Source organism: Naegleria fowleri (assembly GCF_008403515.1).
Source record: "Naegleria fowleri strain ATCC 30894 chromosome Unknown tig53, whole genome shotgun sequence".
Classification (NCBI taxonomy): Eukaryota; Heterolobosea; class Eutetramitea; order Acrasida; family Naegleriidae; genus Naegleria; species Naegleria fowleri.
Window position 1 is genome coordinate 484,584 of NW_025407985.1, and position 20,714 is coordinate 505,297.

Consider the following 20,714-nt stretch of genomic DNA (forward strand, 5'->3'; position numbering starts at 1 on the left):
CATTGAAACAATCACCAATCATCGACCTCTGACTTGAAACAATAAAGAGATTAACAACAGGTGTCTCCTTCAGCTTTGTGCATTCTCTTTTCTTTTAAAAATTGTCAAATGATGAAAGCCTTATGCTGGCCATCAATCGTGATGAGGCTTGCTTGCACGTCTTGATGGAACTTTTGGCTGCACAATTCATGTAGCGCAAAAAACAAGACCAAACATTCGAGGCTTTTGTCCTCCATTGTCCTTTGAATCATAGGATGAATTACCGAAACAAGACAACAACATGTTGTGGGCATTCCGAGTGGGGATTTCTTTCATTATTATTGGGATCGTCAAACATGGAACCATTCAATTTGATGGCCACCACTACAACAACAACCAATACTTCCCACTTGCCGTTTATAAAGCAAGTTGGCTTTTCCAACAACAACAATGGCTTTCAAAAGACTCCTCTCTCCGTTATTTGTTTGGAATGTGCCTTGAAATTCATGTTCGACAGCTCGCAACTCTCACTCCGAAGAGTAAAAGCCTTGCAAATGGTGAGAATGTCATTAGAAGGAAGAAATTGGAATCAGCAGATGCCCAAAATTGCATCATCTTGTGCTACTCTAGTGAAGGAGAATCGATCAATGATAGGCAATAGCCAGCAGAACTCTGTTCCCTCATTCAACATGTTGAGTAGTACAAACTCTCAAATTGAGAATGAGGAGCCTCAACATGCATCATCATTGTGTTCCAACACCATTTCCTCCATATTATTGTCATGCATTTTAGGAATGTTAGACCGAACTCGCAATGAGAAAAATGTTCTGGCCACAACCCACGCTCTTCAAAGAGATTCCTCAGAACCGTCGCACCAAAGAAAAAATGTGGATCAAGAGTTATTGAGCGAGATTATTGACTTGTTTTTTCAACAAGTTAGCCATGACTTTTTATTGAACCACTTGACTCACATGACACAAATGGTGAGTATATTGAATTTTAACTTGTTTTCATAACTTAATGCACTCACTCGTTGTTGTTTGATTGAACATGGTAATACCCAATGTTTGTTGAACATCGATCAAGCTCATCGATCAGAACAAATCAGAACAAGTTCTTGAGTCGGACTGGCTTCGTTTTGTTTGTGGTTTATTCACTGCTTTGCAAGAGAGTCACGCTCGTATTAACGAGCAATTCGAGGGATACTTGAATTCCATGCTAAAGCTTTGTGTGTCATATTTCACCGATGGCGGCATGGACACCTCTGTACTCGCTCAGTACACGCTCGAAAAGAAAATCACAGCACTTTTTATTATGATCAAATATTTACAGCTTGACACAGAAAACCTCTCTCTTGACTCGTTCGAGTCACATGATTTTGTAACTTCTCTCTTAAATTGCTTGCTTAAACAGAACTCAGAAGACTTGCACATGAATGCTCTTGCCGTTTTGTATGGCCTTATTGAACGGTTCTGTCTTCACTACAATTCGAAGGAAAAATATCAATTCATTTCTATTCTTTTAAATGATGCTAATACTTTGATTGACGCCTTAATTTCAGTCATACTCTCTCCCAATATTGGCATTCAGCTACTTGCATCAAAAATTATCCAACTATTGTGCAGCCCTCGGGGCAATGAAAAGTTATCACAGGGCCATTTCACAACGAGCTTTATGAACTCTGATATTTGGGATTTTATACTTGAATGCCTGCGTAAGAGTGAGTCTGCTGTATTGAGTGAAATTTTATTTTCCATATTATGCAGTTTTGTAGAATATCAAAGTTTGACATTGGTTGGTGACATGACTTCCAAAGACTTCACTCAAAAAATAATACTGATGGGTATTGACATTTTTACCACTTATTTTTCACCAGCATGCAATTTAATGAATGCAATGGATGAGCACTCGTTATCCATCATGCAGTCGATACTGAAAATTACAAAAATCTGTTTTCTCTCTTCAGAAAGCCTTGCAATCCATCAAGAATTGGAAGAGAATAGCAGCCCACAACTTTTTAGCAAGATTATTGTGCAGTGCACGTTTTGTGCAAATTTTATGTTATCGATACTAGACAATCAGCAGCATCAAATCGAATATATTCCAGAATTAATGACAATCAATCTGCTGAACACTTTAAATGACTTTTTGAAATATTTCATTGATGATTCCTTTCCTCAACAGAGAAGAGTGGATATGCATTCCTTTTTCAACAAAATGCTGGACATTTTCAAAATTTTATTGACACAAGCAGAATTTGATTCTACATTTGAAGAATTTTTATTGCAATTTCTTTCAGTTTGCTTAGTTGGGTACGAAAATGGAAATTTATTGCCATTCGCTGAAAAGATAGACGCCATTTTATTGAGTTGCTTCAAGTTGTCCATGTTTATTTCGTTGCACAGCAGAATGAGCTCTGTATATACTTCATGCCTTAGTTTTTTTGTTTTGAGACTCAGAAAAGAACACAACACTGCGCTTGCGAAACAGCTAATGGAGAGGAAGGTCTTCTCGTTGCTTTTTCAATCTTCTTCTGCGGATCGTGACTTAATTCAAACCTTTAAGATTCTTTCTCTTCACGTTTTACATACATTATACTTCATTGATATGAATCACTATTCGGATTCAGTGATTCGAGACATTTGTTTGGATTTTGAAAATTTGAGAAACATAATGTCCTGTAGAACAAACACCTTTGCCACATTAGAATTCCTTCTAGCGCTGCTGCACGCTTCGTTTTTTAATGAGGAACATCCTATTGGTCATGAGCAAGCTCATTCCTTGCTTACGCTCTTTGCAGAAACAGCTGCATCTTGCGTTGAAATTTCTCCTCTGTGCAAGCTAAAATTTAGTGAATTATTTGCATTTCTATGTTCTGAATTTGGCTTGAGAAGTTCCCATTCACATGCACAATTAGTCGTCAAGTGGTATCTACAAGTGGCCTCTACCTCCTTACCAATAGAGCTCACAAATCTTGCTTGTATCGTAAAATGGATCTCAAGACATCATGAATCGACATTACCTGGTGTAACATTAACATTTATCTCGAATGTGGTATTGCTTCGTACTGAAGATGCAAGAAATGGACAAAGTAGTATTAGCGGTATTTCATTGTTGCGGGAAGCAGGATTAGATGTTTTTCAATCACTCATGCAAATGGTCTCCACAGACAAGCAGTTCAATAGTCTATCCCATTCCATGAGGTATATTTGTTTGTTTCATGAATACTTTATCAACGAGTTGCATATTAATGAGAGGGAAATAACATCTTTATTGCAGCAGGTTGTGGAACCAATTCTTTGTACTTGTTACATTTCCTTGAAGAAAGGATCATATGTGAATTCAGAAATTTGTCAACTATGTGACGAGATTTCAACTTTCCTACCAACTTTATTGACAAGAACAGACCTGGCTGTGCCATTCTCTTCATCGCTTACCACTCAACTCAACTCGCTTTTTCAACTCGAGCTTAAACTATTTCAGATCGTAACATTTGGTGGAGATGAGTTATGGCCATGTTGCATCTCAGTGGGCAATATAATTAGCTTCCTAATGTTTCTGCTTGCTCGAGAAAAGAACACGATACTCATCAAACCTATTCCACTCCATATGACCAATAGTCATTCAAAAGTCATTTCGTGTGTTGAACACATTATTGAACGCTTAGAGCCTTTCCTCTCTAAAACGACAACAACTATGGTGACGCTCTCCTCAAGTTCAACCATGTCATACACAAAGATAATGTCTTTTATCCTCCAATTGCAAACCTCTATTTTCATCATGATGAAAAGCGCCAGCAACGTGAGTGTGAATATTTTACTTCATGTAAAGTTCATAGAAACGTATGGCCTCAGTCATGAATCCCCACTTATTCGTGTGATGGCCTCAACAGCACTTTGTACTATTTGTTCCAAGTTGGAATATGATGAAAAATGTCAGGTTTGGAAGTATTCTCTCGTGCACACATTGCTTAACAACATTTTAAATGTAAGTTGAATGTCGACATGCTTTTGTCATTGTTGACAAATTCGAATAATACATTATGACTTTAATTTAATCAGCAAAATGAAGAGATTATTGCTTTCAATTCTGTGTATACACTTTACATGCTCGAGTGCTCTCGACCAAAGTCAAAATCAGTTCTGTCACAAGTCATGTGGAACGAATTTATCGTTCGAACCATAATTGCCGATCAACTCAAAGCTGCTACCTTTGATGGCAACTCCCAACACACTGGCAGGTACAATTCTTCCTTTATTTTGTACTTGTACTATTTGCATACCAAGAGTCCAACTCCCCATCAATTCTTTTCCATGTTACATCCATTTCTCAACAATGAAAATTTTCTTCAACAATTATTGAACTCTGTTGAAACACCATGCATATCAGAATGGCTCTCATTGATACAAATTTTCATTGGAACTTTTTCTCCACTCAAGAATGACATAAAATCCTTAGTAAGGTCACAATTCGGAAGAATTTTGTCTGAACTGGAGGATTATGAGAACGTTGAGGCCATGAAAATGCTTTCATATACTCTACCGTCATCCTATCCTTATTTCTCGACATACTCTCCACAACAACAACAGGAGCGTCTGACTCTACCACAGAGGAACACCGCACTTCCATTCCTTTCAATCTTCACCACGGAATTGTTTGTTATTGGCGATCTCATCTCTAGTCCAATCTCAAAATGTTCATTGTCACTGACAAATACTACCGAAAATATTGTAAAGATGTGCAAAGATGCCAAATTCATGATTCATCAACAATAATACCAGTGACGAGAGCGAAATATCAACTCGCCCTTCTCAAGTTCCTTGTTGTTTGGTTTTTGCTTTGACAGGAACTTTGAAGTTTTTTGAAAATCTATTTTAGGACTATTTTTAGCCCGCTTGAACTTGTCTTTAAAAAACAGTTGTTTGAATAGGATGAAAAAAACAACAACATTCGCGTTTATGTGAAACAACAAGAACAGCACAGAAATTATTTGCGCTGCTCAAGAGTTCCATCAATAAGAAGAAGAAGAAGTACAACAACCAGTCGATATCGATTGTTTTAGAAAAATGTCTCAACAACATCAAGAACTATGGGATTTTCTCAATCATATGGATTCTTCTCCATCCACCACTTCCTTCATGAATGACTTTTTAACATCACCACCATCGATCACCACCAATAACACCCTCAATACCTCAGGGACACTACTCACTCTTGATGATATGGAGTCATTCTTTAATGCCTTTAAAGATCAAAGCACCAACTCGGAGACTACTTCCATTCCATCCACGGTCGTGACAATTCCAAAAACCTCACCAACCACTCCTAAAACCTCTCACATGAAAGTCGATCCTGACCTCATGTTTCCTAGTACTGTGCATTGTCCTCTCCACTCAAATGCTTCTTCCACCGCCACCAACAACATCATGACATGTCCTTTGACCTCTGTGAGCGTTTCTTCATCTTTTGCTCCAAACAACATCCTTCAACAAGAACCTCCTTCACAAGTTGCACCACCTTATTGGGATCCAATCATGCCACGATTCTTAATTCCCTCACAAACAACCACAAGCATGGATAACATTGATTTCACCATGTTGCTCAACGACGCCTCCATCATTGATCCATCCTCTAGCTATTTAATTTTTGCTCCAAACAACAATAACATGTTCAATTTTGTGATACCTACAATGGCATCCTTAGAGTCATCCATTACAAGTACGGCCTCTTCTCCAGTGTCATCACAACAACCACTCTCCACCAGTGTGTTGGAAGGAGAGCCTAAGATGACTAAAATTACTCATCATCATCATGGTGACGACACTCATTCATTGATGAGCTCCAATGAAGAATTTCGTCAATGGTTTACTCAAACAGCCCCAGATCAATTGGAAATGACATGCAAGCCCGGCTTTACTAGCAATACGACACACAAACCAAGAGGATCAACCCATAGCGTGTTTGTGAATGACGAAACTACCATTCATTTGCCAAAATTCACTTCTCAAACTCTGTACTCTCAATTCCTTTCAAACACACAAATTCAATTAAGGGCATATCTCGGGAATGATAAGGAAAATGGATTTGCAACGAATATTTCCCATTTGGAGGATGTCACAGTGGTGGAGTTTTCAGAAATGTTATCGACCAATGTTGCTAATTCACATTCACATGCAATGAGCCAAATCCGAGTGCCCATCAAGAGAGACAACACGTCAAAGAGAGGAAAACGAAAGGAGAAGATCATTCTCAAAGATCCCTCAATAGTAGAGAAAAAGAAAAAGGGAGAAACTGCCCCAAAGAAAATCATCTTTATGGTGATTGTGGATAATTTGAGTGGAGACATTTTGTATCGCTCTGATATGTTGTGGTCGAGAAGTAAGACAAAACGAGAGATGGACAAGAAAAAGACCAAACCTCAAGTTGGATCATTGAAACGAAAGGAGCACAACAATGAAGACAATGAGAGCGCTGATTATACCTCTGAGGGTTCTAATAGTTCTGCCAAAAAATCAAAAAGGTAGTCAAGATAATAAAAAGACTCGTTGATCCGTGACAAATGAAAGATTGTTTTGTACTGTATCATTCAAGTCAGAAGCACAATGAAGTTATGTACGAAGGTTAATAATTTATTGTACTATCTAGCATCATCAAGATTCATAAGACTTGAATCCATCGACACTCGCAAAGAGCTTACAATGCTGGAATTGTCTCCCACATATTCTCCTCAATTGAACATTCGTTGGTTCCTCTCAAAATCCAAAAGTAACCCTATGTATGGTAATTAATTAGAAAATAATATAACAACCCTCCTTTATCAATGACAAGTCGACTACTTACATTCATTCCCCATTCATCAGACCAACTATTGGCAACAATCCAATAAGGTACATTGGATTGAGTGACACCCCAACCCACAACCCTGTTTGTTAAAGAGGAATATTCATTAAATTATTGTAACAATGAAGAAGCGAGTTAAATGTTTCCGTAATGAACAATTCATTTGGCGACACTTACTTGATTGCATGTCCACCAACAAGGCCTCCTGCAACATGTTTGTACTGCCATTGGTGTGATTTGTGAGAAATTATGTGAATTTAGTCAAGGGACTTGACGAAAGAGCTACTACTACTTACCACTCCGGATCTGTAATTATAGAAGTCACGATATACCTTAAATCCAGAAATGACAGGACCATTTGCAAGTATACTAGCTTGAACTGACTTCATATCGTTGACATCAAAATTACGTGAATTCTTTGTTCTATATCTCACATTAATATCTTCTCCGTTGGCACAACTATTTGGGCATGGTGGAACAAAGCCATTTCCAGATTGATATGGGACACAGCCATCAGAGACTGTGGATATTCATGAAAGTGTGCCCAACAAGTATGATTGAATCATTTGTTACACATAACATTTGTCACATAAAAAGTGTCACAATTTGCAAATGATGGAAATGCACACTTACCCAAACCAGTTGTCTCAACAAATTGGAAAGCAGTTGGGAATTCTCCTCCATTGCATCCATTGTCAGCAGTATCACAGCTCACCATCCATTGTGGTGACATGATGGTATTAATTTTACCTCTTGTTCCAATACAAAAACGATCCGCAACCATCTATTCATTATTAAATATTATTTAATATTATTAGTTTTTGTCGAATAAATTATGAATTATTCGCACACAAATTCCAATAAAATAACATTCCCGATTCATTTGTGAAATGACATGTAAATTGTCAGTGCATTCATAATTGTGTTGATGAACCCATAGGATGACACCTATCTCACTACTACTTACTTCTGAAATAGAGAAAGCCCAACAAGAACCACATTGTTCCTGATTTCTAATTCGGTGCAATTGCTGACACATATAATAATTTGAATCATTGGCAGCATTGTACGAATCAGGCAATGCATCCATCTTGACCAAATACTTTTCCAAACTGTTTGCTTCCTCACCCATCATCAAAGAATTCTTCTTTGGATAAGAGGCTCTTTGTTCGGGCGTTGGTAAACCCAAACCAATGAGCCTTCTCGCATGACTCAATCGTTTACCTTCAAAGAATTTACTCTTTCCTGCTTGCCATGTTTTTGCGTACTTGTTAATGAGTTGAATGAAGGCTTCATCATGAACTAGAGGATCCGAAGAAGAATCTAAATTCAGAATTTCTAGAGCCTGTAGAGAGGTGCTGCTACTACCAATGATGATGAGAAGAATGAGAGAGGCGATGAAAAGGAACGCCTTTAGGAATGGTGTTGGGATTACTTTCATCGGATGATGATGATGATACGAATGATATAAAGGCTTTTTTAATCGAATGGTAAAATCGAATGAGAGGATAGTTGTGAGAGAGAATTATTTTTTTTTGGTCGTTGTCGCTCAATTTTTTAGGAAGTCACGGAGTTTGAAAAAATCTCCTCCGGATTCAACCCCGAAAGCAAACCTTAGAGAAATGATGGAACAGCGGATGTGAATGGCCTTACTAAAGTGCTTTCGCTATTCAATGATATGAAAACTTTTCAAAAGAACCATCACTGCTACCGATGTTTGACAGTAATCATGGACCAACATCTTTTCATGACTAATAACCACTATTCCATGATGAAGGTTTATTTAGTAATATTCCATATTCAGAAATTAATCCTCATGTTGTAGAATTCCTTCTTGAGGGCCTCAAGAAGAATTTGGTGAGTTTTATTTATTGCAATTTCATGAAAAATACAAACAACAACAAACTTATTGTAATTTCGACTTTACACAAAATTCTTTCTCCACAACCTTCACAACCTGAAAGCATTCTAAAACCTCCTCCTATTGAACAACCCTGTTTTCAATTCAATATATTCCATTCGAAGAAAAGTTGGTGTCGTTTCCATTCAAGAAATTTCTCATCACCTCCTCCACCACTACCAACAACAACAACAACATGTCATCTTGTCGAAACCTTCCATTTTCTTCTTGTCTCACACACCAATCATACCCCTCCTCATGGATTCACACCTCCAACAACATCAACAGCAACAACACCAATCACTCGTGTCGACGTCAAGAAGACACAAATTCTCCTCCTCTTCTTCTTCTTGACGCATCCATCCATCAAGATTCGACGACACTCCTCAACACCACCAATCTAATGGATGGTTATGTGATGGTTCAAAGTGTGGAAGAAGATGACCCTTCTCAATGTTCTTCTTCTTCTTGTTCCACTTCTTCCTCCAATTTGGAGAATTCCAACAACAATATGGCAACCCTTCACACCATTCGTCGTCGTCATCGAATGGATTGTGGTCATCATGGTCACCTTAATTATACCTTTTTAAGAGATCCCAATGACGATGAATTTCAGTTCAATCCAAAGGATCATGATCCACATGAGATTTATTTTAGTGGCGATCCCAACTCCGAGGAAGATGAAGATCATCGCCATCGAATGACATGTATGAAGGAAATTATTCTTCAACAGTTTTACAAAAATGGAATTTCTTCAAGTGACTCGTTCATGTCGTCGCAATCCTTCTCAAGAGAAGGTTCTTCTGGAGAGAATTCTCCAAAAAAGATGAACAAGAAGGAACAATGTTTCTCATCGTCTGCAGATGCGTCTTCGAGAATTCCAGCACAAGATGATGATTCACAAGGTTCTTCCTTTGAACCTTTTAATACCATATTAAGTGAAGAGCCATTTGAGAATAATATTCGAAATACGATTGCTTTCACTTCCATGGTCGGAGAAGGAGAATCTGAAAGTAGTGAAGAATTTTCAATCCAACTTGAAAAGATGTCAAATTCTGACTCGGGAACTTGTCCACTCGAAATGTCACATGCCACCCATCATCATCCCATTCTTGACACTCACCAGACAAGTGTTGGTCAAGATTTATTGAAACACCCACTCTGTGAACATCCAAAAGTTCTCTCTGATGAGTTGTTTTCAGAAGGACAGAGGCCTATGAATGGAATTCCATCCTCTGTTTTGGAATCCAATGGTTGTGATCCACACCACCACCATCACCACCATCATGGACATCATCAAAAAGGTCATTTCAATCATGGAATTATTGAATCAACAACAATTACACCAGCAATCGCATCCTCGACACTTTTAGCCATTTCAAAGGTGAGAGAACAAATTCGAAATGAAATCTTGTTATCCAGATTGTCCTCGGAGTATGAAAGTGACAGTTATGGTCACAAGATCTCTCGTGGATACAACCTTGTTCTTGCAGGTTGCAGTCAAAGTGGAAAATCTCAACTCAAATCCTTGTTGTGTTCGATCATGAATTTCGAGAATCACTTGAAACATGAATCACCTGAAACATTCACATGTCATGAAACATCAACAGACTTCAATTCTTTCCATCACACCATTCATGATCCTCATTCAGAGGAAGATGATCTGAAACACTCACTTCCCATCTTTAAGAATTTGGATCATACCACTCGAACGAGATGTCTCGTTCAAGATTCCATTCCTTTCCGTTGTTCTGTGAAACCATTCAATGCAAAGAATGGAAACAGCTCAAGTAACAACAGTAGTAAAAGAAATAATGGAGACATGGAAACATCATTTTTGATGGACACACAGAAGGAAATGACATTCATGTTCTCTGATTTGCCAGGAGTGAACATCGAGAAACAACTCAACGCTTACATGAACATGTTAACTGCGTTATATATGGGAACGTATGGAGAGGATGATTTTGTGACAAGCTTTGACATGGATTCAGAATCCAAACTCTTTTCCAACAATTGTTTTTTAGAGAACAGAAGATCTTACAACAAGATCAAGCGAGAGTATCATCATTTAATTGTATTGACCATTCCGATCATGTTTACAGAGTTGGAATTGAAATTGATTCAAAGCATTCAACAACATTTGGATGAAAAAAGTATTCCTTACTTGATTGTGGCAACAAAGACAGATTTATTAGTGGATGGACACCATTCAGGAATGGTGACGAATTCCATGAAAACTCCAGTAGTGACTGATTCTTCTGCAAGTGTCCAGAAACAACAACAATGGATTGAAATGAAAAAGCAAGAAATTGCACGTGCATTGGGAATGAGATCGTTTGATATTCTTACCATTGGAATGAGTGATGAGAAAGGTCATGAAGGTCTAAGAGACTTTGAAACTATTCATCCCGATTTGTATCATCAAAGTATGGTGTTATTGAGACAAATCATTCTCCATTGCCATCGTGTGAGAAATAATGAAATTCGAATGGGATGGATCGAATGGTTTGTGTTTTGGTTGTGCTTGTGGGTCGTGGGAAACGTTCGTTCCTTGACTCTAATGATGCAATGGTGTTGGAAGGCACATGAACCATGCATGATGATTCGACAGGAGACAGCACAAGCGATCCAAGAGCAGAAGGAGAATTCAAAAACCATTTCAACACAAACGATCGAGAAAGATCCATGTTTCGAAAGCGATCCATCCAATGCAAAGACGACAATTACAAATGGAACATGCTCCCAAAAACAATGTTTGTCCTCCAAGTTGACAAAGAATGAGAAAGAAGAGATAGACCTAAATGTGAAGGAAGTCGATCGACAAGATGAACAAAGATCTAATGGGCCATCCAATTTAAATGCTGTAAAAACAGAACCCGTCCATTCACCAACAATAACTCGAAATGAGCAAGAGGAGGAGATCAACCAAAAAGAGGAAGTCGTCACCACCACCACTACTGACGAAAGCAGTGCTTGTCAAGAAAGTTGTCGTCAAGAAGCCAAGAAGAAACGGAAATTTCACCGACTCGAAAAGAGGATCCTTTATAACAGAATATTCCAAGCGACAGTCCTTACAATGCTCGCCATTCTCATGTTTCAAACATTGATGGTTTTTCTGGTTGTTTAAAAGCTCATAACCCTAATGTGAATATGACCAACTACACTTGTTAAGTCATTATTATCCATCATAATATATTCAGTCCACCATATGTAAATCCATGCTTTAGATGAAGGTATTCGTGAGTCCTTAACATCCAATTAATAGTGAGTCGATAAATCGTTTGCTTAAAAAACAAAAATCATGTTGTATTGTTATTAGTTAGTTAACAACAACGAAACAGCACCTAGGATTATTGTGTACATTATTGACCGAAAGGTTGTCTTGGTTGCTGTTGTTGAGGATTGAAATTTGATGGATTTACATAAGGACCTGCATTTTGTTGGCCAAAGAATTGTTGCTGCTGCTGGTTAGGTTGTTGAGATCTCATATTCGAAAATTGTGATTGATTTGGAAATTGAGGCTGTTGTTGAAAGAATTGTTGTTGTTGCTGTTGCATTCTGGATTGAAATGATCTCATCATATTTCTCTGCTGTTCCATGATCGATCCAAATGGATTCGAGAAGAAAGGATCATTATCAAAGATGGATCCTCCAAAAGGACGAGAAAAGAATGGATCATTTGCAAATGGATTCATAAAGTTTCCAAATGGATCATTGTTGGCGACATTCATCATGGTACTTCCTGCATTATTATTGTTGGAGGAGGCATTGAATGGTGTAGAAATTTGTGCTTGTCGGTTCATTGAAGGTGCTGAAGAAGAGGAAAAGGAAAGTGTGGATGAAGAGAAGCTGCCACCACCTGGATGTGAAGAAACCTGTTGTTGCTTTCTAACGAACACGGGAATATCACCACTGCTTGACTTGGATGTGGTTGAGGTGCTGGTGGAAATGACTCGACCCTCTCGATCAATGACTTTGTGTGTGGTTGTTGTTTTCAAACCTCCTTGAGGTGATTCAAAGGTTTTGGTGGTACGAATGTAACGATTACCCTCCTCGTCTTCTCCTTCACTTTCTTCATGCTCTAATTGTTCTTCGATTTGGAAAGGACGTGCAGATTGTACCTGTCGTTGTTGTTGTTGCTGTGCATCTTGAATTTCCACTTGATGATGAGGTTCTTTGTGAACATAATTTGCTGGATTTTGAATGACTTCTACATCCTCTGCTTCTTCATCACTCAATTCTTCGAAGCCAACACCATGAGTTGGATGATGATCATCACGATGATGTCTACGATGTCGTCCGGCACTACTTGCACTACTTCCTCCACTACTGCTTCTCCTTCTTGTTTGTGCTTGATCCAAATGACTTTCCTCAATGATCGGATTTGATGATGTGGTTCCTTGGTGAGGATCTTGTTCCGAAGTAATATCAATCACTTCATCTCCATCTTCATCATGATCGGAAACGTCCTGAAAAACTGGAGGAGAGACTGTGGATGATCGTTTGACCTTTTTGGTTCCGTGAGGATTTTGTGGACGCATTTTTTTTAAAGCTTCAGAATTGACAACAACAAATTTGGACAATATCGAATGAATGGTCAAGTCAAAATTGAGAGGTTATTTTAATTGTTATTCACATTGTGTATTGTTGGTAATTATGATGGTTATGTAATTATGTTGGTGGATCAGTTAAACTCAACACAACAGTTCATTAATTGTAATTTTGGTTCGTTTAGGTTTGAAGTGAGAGGATGGTTTCACAATTTTAGAGGAACTCGATGATGTGCTCTCCATGTGGGACCATAAAGTGCGATACAACATCTCTTCTTGTTCAGCCTTACTCAGCGATGGGACGGAATGGTGGTGCTGGATTACTGGACAAGAATTTGTTTTCCCCATAGAAATGTCAGTTTTCTGTTGTGATTCTGGGCTCTTTGGTGTCGACAACATGGACGGTTCTGGATGAGAGATCTTGTTGGTTCGAGTTTGATGTTTGATCAGATCATCACTGAGGAGAATTATGCTGTTTTGGATGTATTTACAAGGAGGGCTTGAATTGATCAATGTGGAGCATGGTGTATGTGGAGGAATTGCATGTTGTTGCTTTGGAGAGGAAGGAGATGAATGTGATATCACTCCAGGAATGTGGCAACAACCTCGAGTACCATGATGATTCCTTGTGATTGTTGGATGAGACAGTGTCTGTACGTAATGAATTGCCATATTTGTTGAAGTGGCTGTAGTTGTGTTTCCTCCTCCTCCTCTGTACGACGAGTTCATGAGAGGAGAATTATGAAAGAGGAGTGGCGAAGATGGACATGAATAGGAGGTTTTCTGATGAATTGAAACAGCGGTATGAGATTGTGTTGTTGAAGCCAAGGACAGATGCGAAGAAGAATGAGAGGGTGGTTGAGTTTGAAGAGGAGGTGAGCATCTTGAGGAGGAATTGTATGTTGTTGGTTTAGATGGAGCATTCATAAAGGCGCCAGTGGATCTCGTTGGAGAGAAGTCCATCAGAGGAGTAGTGGTAGGTACAGGTGAGGAGACTCCTCGAGAGGTTGAAGATGTCGTGGTTGTTGTTGTAGTGGTGGTGGTCGTGGTGGTGGTTGAATTGGAAGAGGCTGTTGAAGTATTATTCGTAGTAGTAGTGGTGGTCGTAGCAAGCTGTTGTTGTGCTCCTCCTACTACCTGAAGATTATTGGCATAGAGTTGAAAAAGTTTCTTATTCTTCTTCATCTCTCGACAAGAGTAATACAATGAGAGTTTGTGTGTTCAATTTGAAAGGTTGGTCCAGTAAGAACAATCAACACTGAGAATAAAAACACTGAGAGCAGCAGTAATAATGAAAGGCTTTTCAAAGCACCACTGCCTATAAGAAGTAAAATGAGAGAGGGAGAGAGAGAAGGCCGCGTTCCACTCGAGCGTGGGTGAGTTGGATTCCTTTTTTTCTTTTGAGAAAATGGTTGCCAGTCCTGGCTGCAGCTGAAAACAGCGTAAAAAATTTTCTCTCACCACACCGAAGGCATCAGCACTCTCACATTCCTTGTTCTTTCGTGATGGGTGACTGGCTTCGCATTTTGTCATGTCAAACGTTAGCCTCTTTTCATAATGATTCGTTAGACGTTGGATGGGAGGCGAACTTGTTGAGCCATGCTGGAACGAATCGTGACAAGTAAAAGAGCAATCAGAGAGAACCTATTCTCTTCTTGTGGTGATTAGCATTCATCTTTCTGGAAAGTGATGATTGTTTTTGTGAAAAGATGTCCATCGATGAACAGTTTTGAAACTCAACTCTTCGTTATTCGTCGTTTTGTATGTGTCTTGCAAAAACTGTGAAAACAGACTCCACTAAGTCAATTGTTGTCCAACGATTTATGAGTGAGGAACTTGCCCTAGATGGTATTTGAGGAGTGCATGACCACTATCAGCAAACCCAAGCCAAAGAGGAATTGAAACAAATGACATGTGACGATTATCAACAAATTCTTCCGAATTACACACTACCTTTTACAAGTAACTTTGCAGGAATTTGAAACCTACTCACCCACTTCAAGAGAAGTTAGAGAGACTCATGTAAACTCTTGTTGCCTTAATTCGGCAGCATTAGTGCTTTGGCGTTCTGTAAATTTGAAATTTCAACATGAGAGGTGATGATTCGTGTCTGGATCATATGATAGGAAAGGTGAAAAATGTGTCTACGGCTCTTTAATGACATGACTCAAGCAGTGGTTTTTTCTTAAACTTTGTAATTTCACGACGACCGAATCCATCAGGCTACCTAGAAATGATCAACATCCATCACGTGAATTCGATCTGTTCTGCCTCATGTTCATACGTACATGCGCGTAAAATTTGCCTCCAACCTTTTCACTATGGAACAAGATCTTATCTTGGCTCTATTGGTCGATGTAGAGATGGAAGATGTTGGAGTTTTGGAGGTTGTTCTCCTCGTCGTTGACAGCAGGAGTGACCTTTGAAACATATTTTGTTCAATAAGGAAACAATTTTAAATAAACACCATTACTTCTTTTTTAAAACTTCATTCAATTCGTACAATATGTCTTTTGAAGTCAAGCGTTTTTTAGGATTGGCACAAACACACGTTTTGAAGAGTGAGCTAATTCGCTTTGGTACGTTTCGAAGCTCGAATTGAAAATCTAACTCCCTTATGAATCTCTCTTCATTTTGAGTGATGGTCAGCACCGAAATTGAGGAGTCCAATTCGAGTCCCAGAATTAATTCTATCAATAAAATTCCAAAATGATAAATATCGAGTTTGTCATGAATCGTAAGAGCTTGTCCATTTTGCAAAGGAAAAAAGTATTCGGGAGCAACAAATGAATAATCATTGAGTTTGGTTCCTTTCACTTGAGAATCATCATAGCCTGTAAAAACGAGCTTTTCATCGAAAAATAACACACTCTCAGTATTAATATTGCAGTGAACAACGTCCAGTTGATGAAAATAGTTCAAGGATTCAGCAAGCTGAAGAGCAAAATTGCAAACTTGAAAAGTAGTGAATGGGGTAGGATTTGGTTTAGGGAGCGGCTTTACAAAGGAATGGATTTGTAATTTCACACATTCCTCTTCGTCAAGATAGTATAATTGTTGTTCTTGAGTGGTGGAAAGTGGTATGCTGCTATTGCTCAAGTAGGAAGGTGTCAAGTCGTCGATCGTAATATCGGAAGAAGAGTCCTTTTTGAGAGCCAAATATTGGTGAAGAGGTGTGAAGTTGAGAATATTTGCAGGCTCTACAATACAATGCATGTTCACCCAGGAAAATTTTTCAATCACTGGAAACAAGGTTTGCGAATAATTGTATGAATTTAGAATGGTCTCGATAATATTGTATCCATTAAAGTAATAATCTACAGAATCGTGTGAAGAGATGCATTTCGTCACATCACTCGAATATTCTTCACTAAAAGGTACCTGAAGTTTCGAGCCAATAGAGATCAATGTCCTTGGATTAGCATTCAATGTCATGCTTGAATAAATGGGAATGCAGGTCACTCGATATTGTTGCGTATTTTTGAAAATTGGATTTTTCTTGAGCGATCTCTTACTGGCGAGCAAAACCTCCTTCGAACGCTTGCATTCGAGAAATTTCTCAATTTTAAACTTGCTAGCTCCTAAAAACGAGCCTATTCCTCGCATTGCAAATACCTCAGGTGAAAAGCCTAACTGGTTCAGAGATTTAATATTGTGCTCTGGATGATAGAATCCGTTTAGATCAATGTGATCGAGAATGGAAAATGGATCATCGTGATCTAATTCGTCAAGAGCAGCTGTCAATGCGAGTTTCCCATGATCTTCAGATCCTGAAGCAAGAGTCATCATGTTTGAGATGGAGGTCGTCTCACCTCTTGATGTTGTCTTTTTAAAATCGCTACCCGTTGTTTGATATGGAGCTTGAAAACCTCTCAGGGGAGAATACAAGCTTATACAAGAAAGCTTCTTCATGAGTTCAGGTAATGCGTTTTTCACACCGGCATATTGGATCACCATCAATTTGTAAAATATGGATTCTGCTTCTTCGTCATTGAAAGTAAGAGAGTTGGAGGAGAGAGCAGATTTTTGTAAGAGTGTTTTTGGAGCGCCATTGTTGTAATTCGAACAATTTGTGTTCATATTTCCGACAACATTGCCAGATAGAGCTGTCTTATCCAAGTCCCAATGTGCTACCATGACCCTTCTCTTAATAAATGACTCCATTTGATCCAAATGAAGGAATAAATTTTTTGGTGAAATTCGTTCTTCTGGATGTACTGCAAGCATTTGGTACGTGATCAAATCGATCAACCTTTCATAGAGGTCTAAAAACTCGACATCTTGTCTGTAGTTCATAATGATGGATTCTCGAATGAAACATCTCTTGGAATGAATTGAAGAGGCATGAACGAGAGCATCTAAAGAAAGGTCCAAGCTCATGATTTGATAAAATAAAATTCCTAAAGCAAAGACATCAGTGGCACCAATGATGGAGGTTGATAATAAATCTAAATTGTTCTTGGTGTCTGTTTCACATCCACTTTCTGTTGATAAATTTTCGGAAAATTGCTTAATGGTCAAGTATTTTTTCCCACAGCTGAGTGATTTAAATTCTGGTGATAAATATTCGGAAAGTGACTTGATTTCAAAAGCATGACGATTGGGAAAGGGTTTAAAGTCATTGAGAGACTTTGTTGAAGTCAATGAGAGAGTTAAATTGAAGGTAGAGGGATTATTTGTGTTATAGTTGGAAGGACTGAAAGATGGTTGTGAGGCTGGTGACATGGAATTGGAAGATGGTGACGGAGTAAGAGTGGAATGTGGAGAGAGTGGCTCAAGACTCATTAAGCTTTTTCGATGATGATGACTGTTGTAATGCAGTGAATCGCTAAGTAATAAATCATTGAATGAGGCGACACTCTTTCGAATGGCACTCATATTCATAAGGGACATGTTAGATCTTTGGAGAACATTCATTCGAGGGAAGGGATCAGTAAGAATAATGTCGTAGTCATGACCAATTTTAGAGAGAGGTGTGCAAGTAGGAGTCGATGATGACAACTGAAGGGATCCAGTTGGAGATTCATTTGAATTGTTGCTCTTCATAAAACCTTGTTTTTTCGATTTGTTAGGCCGATTCCTGGGTGTGGATAGATGGTGGTGATGAGTAGAGTGATGAGAAGGAATGATGAACACATTTTCCGGTTTTAAATTATGATGTCCATATCCAAGTTGATGCAATTGCAAAATTGGGCGTAATATTTGCTTGAAAATTTGAATAATTTCTAATAATGAAAAAGTCCTGTCCATCCTTTTGTACTGTGAAATCACTGAACTCAAACTATTTTCAAAATAGGGCATTACTAGCATGATAAAAACATGCCCATTCGCAGAAACTGGTGAATTGTAAAAATTACGATCTACATAGATTTTAAAAAAGAAATCATCATGTTTTTTCTCTTCAAAATAGTCACTTTTCTTGCCATGTGAAATTGAATTTAGGGTCATGTACCAATAGTTTTTGAGCTCATTTAAATATCGTTCGAGAGGGTATTGTGAATTTGTGGAGCTAGCCCCGCTCCACTCTTGTTGAGAGCATTTGAGAAATTTAACAGTGACAGGTCTATTGTGAAGCGGATGCAAGACTGAATGATTTCTTGAAGAAAAATTCAATGATTTTCCATCTATATTTTCATTATTGTTGTTGGATGATATTTCAGAACTTGAAGAGGATTGAAAGGAAGGTGGCAATAAAGGGCTTGTCAAAATATCTGCTATCGTTTGCTGCTGTTGTTGCGGTGATGATTGCTGTTGTGTGTAGTCGTTGTGATAGTCCCTTTTGTACGCGACTTGAGTGGCAAGAAAAACATTTCCCAATTTTCCATCCATCTTTTTCAGTTCACAATATTTCTCACAAATATACCATTGTTTGGAAGGAGGAGGAGAGGAGTTCGGAGGTATTGTGGATGGTGAAGGCGTCGACGGGTTGGGAAAGTTTTCATGTTGTGGTGACGATGATTCATCATGGTGATGCTTATTCGGTGGTGATAGTGATGATAATGACAGTGGAAATCTTCGTTTTCTTCTCCTCACTGTGATATGATCAATATGAAATGTAATTTTGGCATTTTTAGATTTGAACACGGGAGTGGTGTTACTTCTTTGCACCTTTGTAGAATTCACCAAGGTGGAGGACGATAAGGTGAAATGGAGAGGATTGGTAAATGCTGCCAATGTTGTTGATGAGTTGTCCACATCTTCGGATTCCTCCTCGAGAGGATCCTTCAAATATTCACTCTGATCATCTTCGGATGAATCAGACTCATCATCACGATACGGAGCAGAGGATGCGTAAGAGTTGTAGAGATCTAAAAGCTGTTGTTGTTCTCGGGATGAAAGGCTTGCCTTCTCTAAATACTCACTGAAGGAATCCGAGACGACTCCCGACGATGATGATTTGTTTTGTCCCATCCCTTTCCAAAAGACTCTGAGGAGATGGTTGTGAATAGTATTCTATTGAATTCAATAAATTATACTCTATCACAACGATTATTGTTAGGGTTCAAAATATATTCACAAGTAAAAGGAAATCTCACAAGCAACTGCGTGGATAAAGTATGGGCCGGGATGAGGTAATTTTTTGGTTTTTTCGCTGGAGTGAGCAGAGATTCGCTTGGATAATGGACTAGAATTCCAGTCCAGCGAAAGTCCTTTTCTCCAGCGAAAGTGGCTTTGCGTCACCCAAAAACTGCGTTGCGCACGCATAAGAGAATGGTGTTGCCAGCTTGACTTGTTATGGTGCAAGTGTAATTTCTAGATGACAACAAGTTATTGTTCAACTACAACAACAAAATACTCAACTTCAAAACAAACTTGTTAATCAAGAGAAGATGTTCAAGGCAACATTGGATCAATTGAGATCCGATCTTCGATCTCAAGTTATGGTGACTAAGAAGCTTAGTGAAAATACTTCTCAACAATCTGAGCTACTTAACAAGGAAGTATAATGTTCAAATTGTGGACAAAAATTTTATCCTTAATGGGCCCTGTCAAACAAATTGTGTTAAAAAAAATTTTTTAAAACAACATTGACTCCGGAGCAGGACAAGAGAAATTCTCATCAACACGAGCCTGACTCTCTAATCTTCAACTATATGACTATCTTGCCAAATACAATAAACGACATGTATTATAAGTGATTGTGTTTTTGAAGAAAATAGTGTTACTGGATTTGTTTGATGTCGCCTCCTCCAATCCGAAAGAATTTTAGAGGTGTATAGTCAGTGCAGGATTGTTGTTGGAGAGAAATGATTACTTTGGTGATGATTTTCCTTAAGCTGAGGGATCTGACAGAACTAGAGTACATGAACACAAATTAATGTCTCCTGCAATGTTGCAATTAAACTGGATCAACGACATGCCAGATACCACGTTTCATTCAAATTAACCAATTGGCCAACTTTTATAATTATGGACATGATAATCAACAGAATTGATCTAGC

At 38.5% G+C, this 20,714-nt stretch overlaps 7 protein-coding genes across 7 annotated transcripts; 3 read left to right on the top strand and 4 right to left on the bottom strand.

Moving 5' to 3' along the window:
• Positions 1-254: 254 nt before the first annotated feature.
• On the top strand, positions 255-4,754 carry FDP41_006883 (uncharacterized protein; the record flags this gene model as incomplete). The annotated part of the gene is made up of 3 exons (XM_044710566.1): positions 255-962; positions 1,066-3,966; positions 4,041-4,754. 3 exons carry the CDS (start codon positions 255-257, stop codon positions 4,752-4,754), a joined length of 4,323 nt encoding a protein of 1,440 aa, XP_044558986.1.
• Positions 4,755-5,045: 291 nt separating this feature from the next.
• Positions 5,046-6,503, top strand: FDP41_006884 (uncharacterized protein; the record flags this gene model as incomplete). Its single annotated transcript, XM_044710567.1, has 1 exon — positions 5,046-6,503. The coding sequence occupies one exon, from the start codon at positions 5,046-5,048 to the stop codon at positions 6,501-6,503; it is 1,458 nt and encodes a 485-aa protein (XP_044558987.1).
• Positions 6,504-6,672: 169 nt separating this feature from the next.
• On the bottom strand, positions 6,673-8,260 carry FDP41_006885 (uncharacterized protein; the record flags this gene model as incomplete). The annotated part of the gene is made up of 6 exons (XM_044710568.1): positions 6,673-6,750; positions 6,820-6,901; positions 6,997-7,040; positions 7,116-7,339; positions 7,453-7,603; positions 7,787-8,260. The coding sequence occupies 6 exons, from the start codon at positions 8,258-8,260 to the stop codon at positions 6,673-6,675; spliced, it is 1,053 nt and encodes a 350-aa protein (XP_044558988.1).
• A 655-nt stretch (positions 8,261-8,915) lies between these two features.
• Positions 8,916-11,849, top strand: FDP41_006886 (uncharacterized protein; the record flags this gene model as incomplete). The annotated part of the gene is made up of 1 exon (XM_044710569.1): positions 8,916-11,849. One exon carries the CDS (start codon positions 8,916-8,918, stop codon positions 11,847-11,849), a length of 2,934 nt encoding a protein of 977 aa, XP_044558989.1.
• Positions 11,850-12,084: 235 nt separating this feature from the next.
• Positions 12,085-13,263, bottom strand: FDP41_006887 (uncharacterized protein; the record flags this gene model as incomplete). The annotated part of the gene is made up of 1 exon (XM_044710570.1): positions 12,085-13,263. The coding sequence occupies one exon, from the start codon at positions 13,261-13,263 to the stop codon at positions 12,085-12,087; it is 1,179 nt and encodes a 392-aa protein (XP_044558990.1).
• A 153-nt stretch (positions 13,264-13,416) lies between these two features.
• FDP41_006888 (uncharacterized protein) lies at positions 13,417-14,457 on the bottom strand (the record flags this gene model as incomplete). Its single annotated transcript, XM_044710571.1, has 1 exon — positions 13,417-14,457. One exon carries the CDS (start codon positions 14,455-14,457, stop codon positions 13,417-13,419), a length of 1,041 nt encoding a protein of 346 aa, XP_044558991.1.
• A 1,284-nt stretch (positions 14,458-15,741) lies between these two features.
• FDP41_006889 (uncharacterized protein) lies at positions 15,742-19,683 on the bottom strand (the record flags this gene model as incomplete). Its single annotated transcript, XM_044710572.1, has 1 exon — positions 15,742-19,683. One exon carries the CDS (start codon positions 19,681-19,683, stop codon positions 15,742-15,744), a length of 3,942 nt encoding a protein of 1,313 aa, XP_044558992.1.
• Positions 19,684-20,714: the final 1,031 nt, after the last annotated feature.